The 12,871-nt window shown below is 42.5% G+C and overlaps 1 protein-coding gene across 2 annotated transcripts in view; it reads right to left on the bottom strand.

Annotated features, from left to right (window-relative positions):
• STARD9 (StAR related lipid transfer domain containing 9) overlaps positions 1-12,871 on the bottom strand; it is a 101,621-nt gene that overhangs the window by 60,133 nt on the left and 28,617 nt on the right. For both annotated transcript variants that reach the window (XM_079768918.1, XM_079768917.1), the window contains exons 4-7: positions 3,473-3,589; positions 2,350-2,382; positions 2,203-2,264; positions 169-281 (exon numbers count right to left, since the gene is read on the bottom strand). In XM_079768918.1, the coding sequence (XP_079625044.1) occupies positions 169-281; positions 2,203-2,264; positions 2,350-2,382; positions 3,473-3,589 (325 nt within the window). The remainder of the gene's footprint in view (positions 1-168; positions 282-2,202; positions 2,265-2,349; positions 2,383-3,472; positions 3,590-12,871) is intronic.

Raw genomic sequence — 12,871 nt, 5'->3', positions numbered from 1 at the left:
TATGAGAACAGGCTTTTCTTTTCTATTTATCAGTACATACCCAGCATCTAGTACAATAGCTGTTCAGAGTAAGTAATCATTATACAACTGTTGACTGAATTAATGACCATTAGGAGGGTTGCCCTCGCTCTGGTTTGGTCTCAGACCTCCAGGACCACAGTGGCTCACCTTGTACATAGGGCCCCAACTCTGGGTGCTCCCTGACCCGCAGGGTATAGGATTTTTTTTGATCAGATGGCTTCAACAGATCCCTCACTCGTTCATTATAGATTTCCAGGAAACTAGAGACATGAGGAAAAAGGCATAGTTAGATTTTGAAAGATGGTAACATGTTTTCAAAATTAAACTTTGAGGCCCTGGCAGGGTAACTCAGTTGGTTATAACCAATATGCCAAGATTGCAGGTTCAATCCTCGGTCAGGGCACATACAAGAATCAACCAATGAATGCATAAATAAGTGGAACAACAAATAGATTCTCTCTGTGTCTCATCAGTAAATTAAAAAAAAATGTTTAATTAGATTTTAGAGAAAAGCAACATGATTAGATTTTCAAATAAGTGGAAAAAAACACCAAACTAACAATCAGAAGGTCCTAGCTCTTGTTCTAGTTCCATCTCTGGCCCTCTAAGACCTTGATCACACCAGGTTCCCCCTTGAGTCTCTTTCTACATGTGTACAACAGGGTTTTCAGCATTGGATAGCAACACTTCAGTTTCTGTTTAGCACATTTTAGCATAATGTCAGTACTGATTCAAGTTTCACCTTCAAGAGGCTATTTCAGCATGGTTTTAGGGTGTGCTGCCACCAGCCTGCCCCTTGCTCAGGCTGCCACAGCACAGAGTCTACGAGCTTGTCTGGTGAAGTGGTTTTCAAATGTGATCTTTGAGCTCTCTTATTCTGTGAAGGCATCTCAAGGGCCACTGCTGAGCAATGAAGGAAGCTTGTGATAAGGGTTTGGTCCCTACCCCTAACTGAAGTAGGACAATTCTCATTTTATCTGTTTTATATATGGGGATTCTGTTTAAGATATGCTCTATCTTATAGGAATCTACTGGCATGTTATTCCTTTTAAAAATAATAACAGCTATAACTAATAATTAAAATAAGTAAAAATTTTGATACACAAGAAAGCACACTTTCACAGAAAGGCTTTCCTCACCAGAACCCAGATGCTTGCCTAGGCACCATGCACACTCTCCTGATCAATTATTCTCCTTAACTTTCTCATATTTAGACACAAGAACCCTAAATGTCTCTTAGAATAGTGGTTCCCCGACTTCATGGACAATAAGACTTTTAATATACATATATATGTTTATATATATACACACAAGCACACAGGTTTGCAAATTTTTACTTTACAAACTTAAAAAGGTAAAAATAAAATTCACAGTAATTTAATTTTTAAAAATGAACATTTTCTCTTTTGGGAGTGATAAAAATGTTCTGGAATAGACAGTGATGATGGCTGGACAACCTTGCAAATATCAGGAAAAGTCACTAAACTGTATACTTTAAAAGCATGAATTTTATGGTTTACAAATTACATCTCGACTAGAGACCCGATGCACGAATTCGTGCATGGGTGGGTTCCGGCCGGCCCGCCCTGATCAGGTTCGATCAGGCCGGGCCAGCAGGGGGTGGGGGAGAGCCCTGGGCAGTTGGTGGGCTGGTCCCGCCCCCTGTTCGAACTCTCGGTTGAAGAGACAATTTGCATATTACCCTTTTATTATATAGGATTAAAAAAAATTGAAGAACACAGAAAAAGAATACAGAGAATTAAGGGCAATTGGTCAACATTTTCACTGCAGACTGGTTAAAACTTCATCTTGGAGCGGCCAGCACCAGTCGGTCTGGGAACAAGAGTGTGGGAATGACTGACCTGGAGAACACCACAGTGGAGGCTGGAGGAGAAAGTCTAAAAGCCAGTATGAAACTGGACAGAGTGAAGGAAAGGAAACCAGACAGTCATGGCAAACTGGTACAAAGGAGACACCTGCTTGTTAAGCCTGAGGAAAGGAATTAAGTTTTCTACAACCCCAAGACCTAAGTACGTTTCTCATCTCCCTATACTGCAAGATATTTCTGCTATGGCTTTCCTCCATTCTTCTGGATGACTCTGGAAGCAAAGAGAACAGCTGAACATGCCAGAATTTGGAATGGAAATAAAACGTTAAGCCCCAGAGCCTGGTAGTTCTTACCTTACTTTTATCCTACAGGAGGAAGGTGGTGGGGCACATTCTCCCTCCCTGATGAAGAGACCCTGCATGAACCAGAGGGTTGGAATTTCACTGGAGTGTACAAAGGAGACCTACTTTGAGAGGATCCAGTCAAAAGAGAATCTATACCTCACATATCCGCGGCGTCAGCCCGACTGAGGCCTGGAGAACAGAAGGAAGGAAAGCATTACTGTTCACTCTCGTTGATGCTCCTCGCCCAACGCCCAGGAGCTGTCAGCAGGACGGGCACATGGCTCCTTGTGCTGGCCTGTTCACTCCAAGGAGTTCACTGGAACTGGGGCGAAGACTATTCGCAGTGCTCTCAGGAGGAATGCACCAGAGGAGAGGCAGATCACCAGCACAAGAAGGAAGAAATACCTGCTTTTGTGAAATGAAGTTTCATCCTTCTTGGATCAACCCACTTTCTCATGGTGTCTCCTCCCAGAACCTACCTCCTGTTTCTACACACAGGAAAAATAGATACAGGTGTGTTCAAAACACACATTTAGAGAGAAGTGACTTCTCTTTTAATCTTGGATCCAGTGCTAACCTGCACTCAGGTTAAAGGCTTTATACCCCAGATTTAATGGGCATTTTCTTCTTTTAACTTCAAATATGTAAAATCACAATAAACGGACATAGTGAGCATGAGCTGGGCCCAAGGCAGCAAGGACCACCTTTCAGGAGGAATAGTGTTCTAGAGAATGTTCCTGGATAGTATTGTCACTGCTCCACCAGTTCACCTCAGCAGCGGACTTCTAACTCTAAAATAAAGAGGTATTCTTAAGGAACTCTACCCTTCTAATTTTCCATGATAAAAGAAGGCTCTCATAAGTCCGACATACTTTAGAAAGCTCCCATCCCAGTAGTTGGTTCTCCTGCTTCTTTCTAACACTCGGGTCAAGCACACGTAGCCTCATTTCTGCTCAGTCCTAGCCAGCACTTAAGACTCAGGCTGGGTCTTATCAATGATATGAGAAATTCAGAAGGACTGACAAGGTCTGCTTCATCAAAGAGAGTTGTAAAATTCTAAGGTTCTTCGGGGTTTAATAAACAGAGCTAATTATTCAAAGTTTACCCTTCAATTAAAGTGCTGAGAAACCCACTGGCTAATACAGAAGAGGGCCCATTAAGTCTTGTTAAAGTTGACTGATTATGAAACTCACATTCTCTCTCTCAGTGGTTAGGACAATTCAAGATTCAGGCTTGCTGTGCCATTAGGAAGATATCTCATTCCAATAGCAATACTCACTGGGGTCCCCAGCATGGTGTATGTCTTCCCAGAGCCTGTCTGTCCATAGGCAAAAAGGCAGATGTTATAGCCTTTGGCAGCTCCATTCAGTACTTCAGTCCCCAAATCCTGGAACACCTGTAAAAACACAAGTAAAAAGCATGTCACTATGGTCCTTTTTCCTATAGCAGACTTAGAATTATTTTTTAATCTAAAAATTTTGCAAAATGTTTCAAACCTGCATGACTATACATTCTCCACCATTTCATAAGAATCAATTCAGTTTCAGAAAAAAAACTGCTAAGGAAAATTCATTCATTTATTCATCCAAATACTTTTAAAAGTGCTTACTGTATGCTGGACACAATGCCAGATGATGAAGTTACAAAATAGATATGGGCCTTAGCCAGTTTGGCTCAATGGATAGAGTGTCAGCATGCAGACCGAAGGGTTCTGGGTTTGATTCCGGTCAAGGGCATGTACCTTGGTTGCAGGCTCCTCCCCAGCTTCATGCAGGAGGCAACCAATCGACGCATTTCTTTGATATCAATATTTCTGTCTTTCCCTCTCTGTTCCACTCTCTCTAAAAACCAATGGAAAATATCCTCGGGTGAGGATAAAAAATAGATATATATGGTCCTAATCTTAAGGCAAAGACATGCAAGCAAATCACTGAAGAAAGACCATGTGCATTAATTCTTTTTCCTTCCCATTGTAGAAAATGTTTCATACAGTCAGTCAGGAAAGCTACAATGAAATATTTCCCAGAATGTATACAAATTCAGGGTCTGAGAACACCACAGTGAGGATCAGTTAAGACCAGAAATTAGAGAGTTTTCCCTATGGATCTCTTTTCTACATGCTCCCTCCTTAGATTGATCCTAACAGCTGGCTGGTTCTGCTGGTCACTCATCTCTGTGGTGGTCAGTTTTAGTGAATCAGAAACAGCCAGAGGTCCTCATGTGAAAGCCCACATACAGCATTTTGTATAGTGCCTGAAAGTTCGGTTGCACTCTGCTAGGCAGATCCTGATCTCAGGAAAAACAGCCTGGTTTACAGGGAAGACACAGCTTCCCAGTTCCACCAGGCCTCAGCAGGGTGCCACATGGAGACCTGCACCCTGTGACTGTACAGTGGACATTGACCATTTGTATTATTGCTGCTCAGCACCCCAATACTCTTCCCATTTGGGGGAGTCTCTGATTGTGTCAGTCTTGGTGGGAAGCCGGACCCAACCCTCCACGACAGACTCAAACAGGCCAGAGACTCCTTTCTGCCTCCTGGCAGCCAGAACACCAGCATGTGAAATAAGGCCAGCCAACTGGGTATTCCAACTTGGAATTTGAGAGAATGACACCAAAACAGAGGAACTGTGAGTGTATTCTCCATGGTGGAATCAAGAGCCCAATCGCATTGCATCTTGAACAAACAGGGGTACAAGTGCCAAGTGTGGTGACCAAATCAGACCAGTCTGTGATATGGCTTTGCCTGGCTTCCCCACTGCCTGGGGTCCCATGGCTGCCTAACCATTTTTCAACTTTCCCTTTAATTCTGTGAATGGCCTGATATGTTCCAAATTGAAATGTGGCCCTCATGGTTCATAGCTGTGTGATCCTGAGCAAGTTACTTAAACTTTGCAAGTCTCAGTTTCTTTAGCTGAAAAGTGGATATTTTATATCTCTATCACAGGTTTGTTATGAAGATTAAGTGAGATAATAACATAAATAGTGGTAACAGGACAGACAGAAGTTGCTGACTCAAGACTACACTGCCCTATTCTATGTTTTAGCAGCTGCAGTTAGGCTTCTGGCCAGTGAGCTATTTGTTTTGTTTCTAATATTCAGATACAGGCCAGAAGAACCCAGGGAGTAGTGAAATATTGAGGCCTTGCACCATTCCCACCCCTCCCCAATCTCTCTCCCAGCTCTGTGCGTCTCCCTCTCCAGTCATCCACTCCTATATTAGCAAAACTAAGAGTCTGGCAGGGTTCCCTTTGACTCCTGACATCTGTCTGGGTTAAATTCCCAGGGATTGAAGGAGGGGTCGTTTCTCTTCACCAGACCATTTGAGTTGGCTGTCATCCATTTACTAGCTGGAAAATACTCCACAAAACTCAACCTTCCTTTCTAGTGCCCCAGCAGTAAGTGGGAACAGAGGTGCAGACAGAGCCAAGCCACATCTATTGCAAATGCTCTTTCTTCCCACCACTCACAAGACACTCAACAGACTGAGCTCAGTGGATTGTGAAGAAAACAACAAAATAAGGGCACAATTTGGGGTGGGGGGAGGGTGGGGGAGGGAATATATGTAATACTTTCAATAATAAAGATTTAATTTAAAAAAGAAAACAACAAAATGTTACTGTGCCCATGCCTTTACCCAAATTCAAATAATTGCATGGAGGTTTTATAAAAATCATCTTTGAAGATACCATTTTCACTCAAGAGTAAAAGATGTCAACAGGCAAAACCAGTAGACTCCAAACTTGGAATTGGTGGAAACTGTTAAGATATAGCTACCCTTCTTCAAGAACTGGGATGCTAGCCCAGCATAAGTGTCAGGAAAAAGCACAGGCCTAGATAGAGTACAACAGGGCCAGATGACACCATGGTCTACTCTCACCATCCTATCTAATAAAAGAGTAATATGAAAATTAAACATCATTCCGCTACACTCACAAGCCACGCCCACAAGCCCATCAGGAGTGAATATGCAAATAAACCCAGCCAAGATGGCTACGGCCACAGAGAGCAGGAGGGAGGCTTGGGTTTCCCAGGCAATGGAGGAAGCCAAACTTTCTGCCTGCCATTGCTGGCCTAGGCCTCCACTCAAGGCTACAAAGTTTCAATTATAGAAGGTAAACAAATCCAAACAGAAATGGCGGCAGCCACGGAGCTGGAAAGAGCAGGAGGCTAGGGTTGCCCCCATCAATGGAGGAAGCCAAGCTTTCCACACACTCTGGCCAGCCCAGGCCTCGGCTTAAGGCTACAAAGTTTCAATTATAGAAGATACATGATCCCAACAGAAATGGCTGCCACCACGGAGCAAGCAGAAGGCTTGGCTCTGCTCCAGGCTATTAAGTTTCAATTGTAGAAGATAAATAAACCCCAGATACCAGGGCCTCCGCTTGGGTCGCCAGGGGGCATGGCTGGCCTGCAAACCACCACAGGCCCCTCGCCCAGGCCGCCCACACCCCAAAAGAACCCCCACCCTGATCCAGGACATCCTTCAGGGCAAACCAGCCAGCCCCCACCGTGCACCAGGCCTCTATCCTATCTAATAAAAGAGTAATATGCAGATTGACCATCACTCCAACACACAAGATGGCTGCCTCCATGTAGTCAAAGATCCTGCCCTCCTGTGGACACAAGATGGCCACCACAAGATGGCCAGCAGGGGAGGGCAGTTGGGAGGGACCAGGCCTGCAAGGGAGGGCAGTTGTGGGCGATCAGGCCAGCAGGGGAGGGCAGTTGGGAGGGACCAGGCCTGCAAGGGAGAGTAGTTGGGGGCGATCAAGCCTGCAGGGGAAGGCAGTTAGGGGTGACCAAGCCGGCAGAGGAGGGAAGTTGGGGGCGACCAGGCCTGCAGGGAAGGGCAGTTGGGAGGGACCCAGGCCTTCAGGGGAGAGCAGTTAGGGGTGACCAGGCCTGCAGGGGAGGGCAGTTAGGGGCAAACAGGCTGGCAGGGGAGCAGTTAGGCATCAATCAGGCTGGCAGGGGAGTGGTTAGGGGGTGATCAGGCTGGCAGGCAGAAACAGTTAGGGGCAATCAGGAAGGCAGGCAGGCGAGCAGTTGGGAGCCAGCAGTCCTGGATTGTGAGAGGGATCCCAGATTGGAGAGGGTGCAGGCTAGGCTGAGGGACATCCCCCTCCCCCCCCCCCGTGCATGAATTTCATGCACCGGGCCTCTAGTGGTAATATAATAAAGCAATGGAAACAGCTCAATGTGAATATCAAGAACAGTTTGAAAGCTAAAATAAGTCACCAATAGGTAAGCTAAAGCTAGACTATCCAGTTCTGGGGGAGAGAGGGGCAGTGTGACTTTTTTCTCTGGAGTATCAGTAGACAGAAGTGTTAAATAGACAGATAAACTATATGTAATAGAGTTCTTCCAGTCTTTTTAAGTACTGTATTTTCCGGCGTATAAGACGACTGGGCGTATAAGATTTTCCTGGGTTAAAAAGTCGTTTTATACACTGGAAAATACGGTAGTCCAATATATCTAATCCATTATATCTAATCCCATCAATATATTCCAATATATCATATTGTCAGGCGTGTAAAACGACTTTTTAACCCAGGAAAATCTTATATGCCCAGTCGTCTTATACGCCGGAAAGTACGGTACTAACTAGATAGGGGACAACCCACTGGATGCTGTTGAATCGGGACTCCCAACACCTGAAGCCAAAACCAAAAGCCTTGCCAATACCCATCTCCTAAGGGCAACTGAATCCAGGAGTCAGAATTTAAAAAAAAAAAAAGTTCTCAAAAGAATGAGAAGACAAGCCACATATTGGGAGAAAGTATTTGCAAAAAACACATCTGATAAAAGACTGCTATCCAAAATATACAAAGAACTCTTAAAACTCAACAATAAGAAAATGAAAAACCCAATTAAAATATGTGCAAAAGATCTCTACAGATACATCACCAAAGATACAGAAATGATAAATAAGTATATCAAAAGATGTCCAACATCATAAATCATTAGGGTTACAAATTAAAACAAGAAGATACAACCATATACTTATTAGGATGACCAAAATCCAATACACTGACAACACCAAATGTTAACATGGATGGGAGCAACAGGAACTCTCTCGTGCATTGCTGTTTAGTAGGGTTTTGTTTTGCTTTTTTAAAGATTAGTTTATTGATTTTTAGAGAGAGAGGAAGGGAGAGAGAGAAACATCAATAAGCTGGCTCCTGCTCACCCCCTACTGAGGGTCAAAGCCACAACCTGGGCATGTGTCCTGACCGGGAATATAACTCACAGCCTTTTATTTTTATTTTTGAAGCTAAATGTAATTTGCTTTTGTTTTATTAGAAAAGATACTCAGCAAGATCTACAATTATTAGTCAATTAAGAATGACTTACAAGAACATGAGGCAATAAAATAAAAAATACAGGTACCAACTATATATCTGAAGCACGTCTATTTGGCAATTTTTTAACCGAAATTTAAAAAGAGCAAAGAAGACTGCAGATTACTTCGCAGATACAGAATAAAGCAATTAATGAAGTGCTTAAATAAAAGAAACAAAAATGATAGAAAACACATTGCTTTTCTTTTTAAAAATAAAATCACACTTGCTACAGATATGAATAATACCCTTATTAAACAACCATTCCAGAATGTCTTATAATACCAGTGCTTTTATTTGCACTTCATTTTACTTTATATGACTTGTTTCATGTATATAGCTCTTCATCCTGCTGTTTATGAATAAAATCCCCATAACCTTTATTTTTAAAAAAAAATTTAAATAAATGAGATGACTTATGTATCATGGAACTTTCCCATTTTGGAACGAAAGGCTTAGTTCTATATTTTTGTCTATTCTTTAAAAAATTTAGTGTAAAAACTGCTGGTTTTTATATCACTATAGTAAAGTGAAAACTCCTCAATCAGGAATATTTTCTGCAGTTTGACTGCATATAACCACATACTTTACAATATGTCCTTCCAATAGTAAGGAAATGATTGATTTCACGGTCACTGTCAGAAATGAGTGCCATAATTCTATTATGAGTATAGGTCCTCCCTCAAAGACTTTCTGGAAATATGTTCAATGTGTTTTGTTCTTAAAGATATTAACAACAGTACACAGTCCCTTAAGTCTGCAAAAGACATTTATTGTTAAAGAAGGTGCTTTATTAACAATTTCTCTGGCAGCACTAGTGAATTACAATATCTTTCAATATTATTTCTACCCATAATATATACATTTAACTTTCATGGCTCTAGAAAGACATCTACAGTACATTTCATAATATAAAAATACATTACAAATCTGCTGAATTATTTACAAGCAATGTTCTATTATCTCTATGCAACATTTGTTCGATACAATACTAACAAGTTACACATATTTCCATTTCTGTAAGTCAAAAAAAAAATCCATATGGTTTCTTGCTTAACCCAGCAAGAAAGTGATTTTATTTTCCTTTACAAAACCAACTTTGGTGCATAAAGAATTCAGTTTGACAACACTTAAAAAAAAATACATTTTTTCTTACATTAAGAAAAAACTAATAAACCAAATGTTTTCCTTGGGGGAAAAAAATTTAGAGGCTTATGTAGGTTAAAATGAAAATAGAGGATTATTAAAATATTTGAAATAAAGGTTTTTAAAAAACCATTAACAGATTAGTTACATAGGTAAATATTAACATACTGTACTCCATGAGAAAACCCTAGTCCTGAAAAGGAAGTCATCAGACATATGGCAACACTCTTTAACAGAAATTTGCAGTCCTAATTTGAAAGACGAATATTTAGTTGGTTGCAAATATTATTCACTGTTTGCTTAAATACAAATTTTACACTTTTCTTATTAGAGTTCTGCAAAAGAACACAAATGGCAACAGATCACATCCTCTCTAATAAAATGGTAATATGCAAATTAACCATCACTCTGCTACATAAGCCACGCCCACCAAACAAGCCACGCCCATCAGCCAATCAGGGCTAGTATGCAAATTAACCCCATCCAAGATGGCTACAGCCACAGAGAGCAAGGTTTCCCAGGTAACAAAGCAAGCCAAGCTTTCCATAGCCATTGCAGGCCTAAGCCTCCACTCAAGCTACAAAGTTTCAATTATAGAAGGTAAACAAATTCAAACAAATGGTGGCAGAATGGAGCTTGAGAGAGCAGGCCAGGGTTGCCGGCGACAACAGGGGAAGCAAAGCTTTCTGCACACCCTGGCCGGGCTCACCCGCTTAAGGCTACAAAGTTTCAATTGTAGAAGGTGAATTAACTGCCACAGAAATGGCTGCCACTCCGGAGGGAGCAGCAGGCTTGGCTCCGCTCCAGGCTGCAAAGTTTCAATTGTAGAAGGAAAATAAATTCCAGATACCAGGGCCTCCGCTTGGGTCGCTTAGGGGCGTGGCCGGCCTGCAAACCACCACAGGCCTCTCGCTCAGGCCGCCCCACACCCCAAGGGAACCCCCACCTGATCCAGGACACCCTTCAGGGCAAACGAGCTGGCCCCCACCCCTGTACTAGGCCTCTATCCTATCTAATAAAAGAGTAATATACAGATTGATCATCACTGCAACACACAATATAGCTGCCCCCATGTGGTCAAAGATCCTGCCCCCATGTGGACACAAGATGGCCACTACAAGATGGCCAGCAGGAGAGGGCAGTTGAGAGGGACCAGGCTTGCAAGGGAGGGCAGTTGGAGGTGATCAACCCTGCAGGAGAGGGCAGTTAGGGGTGACCAGGCTGGCAGAGGAGGGAAGTTGGGGGCAAACAGGCTGGCAGGGGAGCAGTTAAGCATCAACCAGGCTGGCAGCGGAGTGGTTAGGGGATGATCAGGCTGGATGATCAGGCTGGCAGGCAGAAGCAGTTAGGGGCAATCAGGAAGGCAGGCAGGCAAGCAGTTGGGAGCCAGCAGTCCTGGATTGTGAGAGGGATGTCCGACTGCCCGACAGTCGGAGAGGGTACAGGCTGGGCTGAGGGACAACCCCCCGCCGTGGGAATAAAGGCAGCAGTTCCTTGCTGGCTGTCAGCCTGGGGCAGCTCTCTCGCCACAGCCTTTTAGTGTATGGGACGATGCCCAACCAACAGAGCCACTCCATCCAGGGCTGTTTAGCAGTTTTTTAAAACAAAACTAAACATAATAGCCCTGGATAGGTGGCTAAAAGAACTAAAAGGCTGTGGGTTCAAGTCCCGGTCAGGGCACATACCTAGGTTGTGGGTTCAATCCCCAGTCAAGGTGTATACAGGAGGCAACCAATCAATGTTTCTCTCTTATATCGATGTTCCTCTCCCTCAAAAATCAATAAAAACATATAATCATGCAAGGACTAAAAAACTAGAATTACTCTTATCACACAATCGCACTCCTTGAGTTGAAAACTTAAGTCCACACAGAAACCTGCACACAATGTTTATAGCAGCTTTATTCATAATTGCTAAAACTTGGAAGCAACAGAAATGTTCTTCATTAAGTGAATGGATAAAGAAGTGGTGTTACATCCAGACAATGGAATTTCTAAATACGCTAAAACGAAATGTGCTATCAAGCCATGAAAAAATATGAAGTAGCCTTAAAAGCATTTTACTAAATGAAATAAGCCAATCTGGAAAAGCTATATACTGTATGATTCCAAGTAGATGACATTCTGGAAAAGGCAAAACTATGGAGACAGTAAAAAAATCAGTGATTGGCAGGGAAAGGAGGGATGATAAGTGGAGCACAGAGGAACTTTTAGGGCAGTGAAACTATATTACATGATACTATATGTTATATACATGTCATTAAATATTTGTCAAACCCATAGAATGTACAAAACCAAGAGTAAACCCTAGTGTAAACTATGGACATTGGGTGATGATGTGTAAATCAATGTAGACTCATCAATTGTAACAAATGTACCACTCTAGTGTGAGATATTGGTAGCTGGAGGGCAGAAGGCACATGAGAACTCTGTACTTTGTACTCAGTTTTGTGGTGAATCTAAAGTTGGTCTAACAAATAAAAGTCTATTTTTATTTTTTAACCCTCACCTGAGGATATTTTTCTACTGATTTTTAGAGAGAGTGGAGAGGGAGAGACACAGAGAGAGAAATATCGATATGAGAGAGAGACATTGATTGGTTGCCTCCCGCATACAACCCAACCAAGCCTGGGGATCAAGCCTGCATCCGAGGTATGTGCCCTTGACTGGAATCGAACCTACTCAGAAGGCTGATGCTCTATCCACTGAGCCAAACCAGCTAGGGCAAATAAAGTCTATTTTTCAAAAGTAAGATTGACATAATAAATCTTAAAGAATAGACTTCCCCCTGGCCAGGTTGCTCAGTGGTTAGAGCACCAGGTTCTATTCCCAGCCAAGGGCACATACCTGGGTTGGTTCTATTCCCAGTCGGGTTGGGGCACATGTGGAAGGCAGCCAACTGATCTCTCTCTCCCCCTCCTCACCTTCCCTTCCAACTTAAAAAAAATTCAATGGAAAAAATATCCTCAGGTGAGGATTTAAAAAAAAAAAAAGAATAGACTTTCCCAATATCAGCAACATTATCAGACATAACCTTCTTGAAAACAGAATAACTAAGTCACTGAAGATTTCATGATGACTGTTTTAAGTACAAGAATAATGGCCGTCTGTATTTTCCTAAAGACACTTTCACTGATCAATTTTTTTTCTGGGACAAGAGATGGTAATTGATGAGGGTATTAGTTTATC

Source organism: Cnephaeus nilssonii (genome assembly GCF_951640355.1).
Source record: "Cnephaeus nilssonii genome assembly, chromosome: 4".
NCBI classification, from domain to species: domain Eukaryota; kingdom Metazoa; phylum Chordata; class Mammalia; order Chiroptera; family Vespertilionidae; genus Cnephaeus; species Cnephaeus nilssonii.
This window is presented reverse-complemented; position numbering and strand designations above follow the sequence as displayed.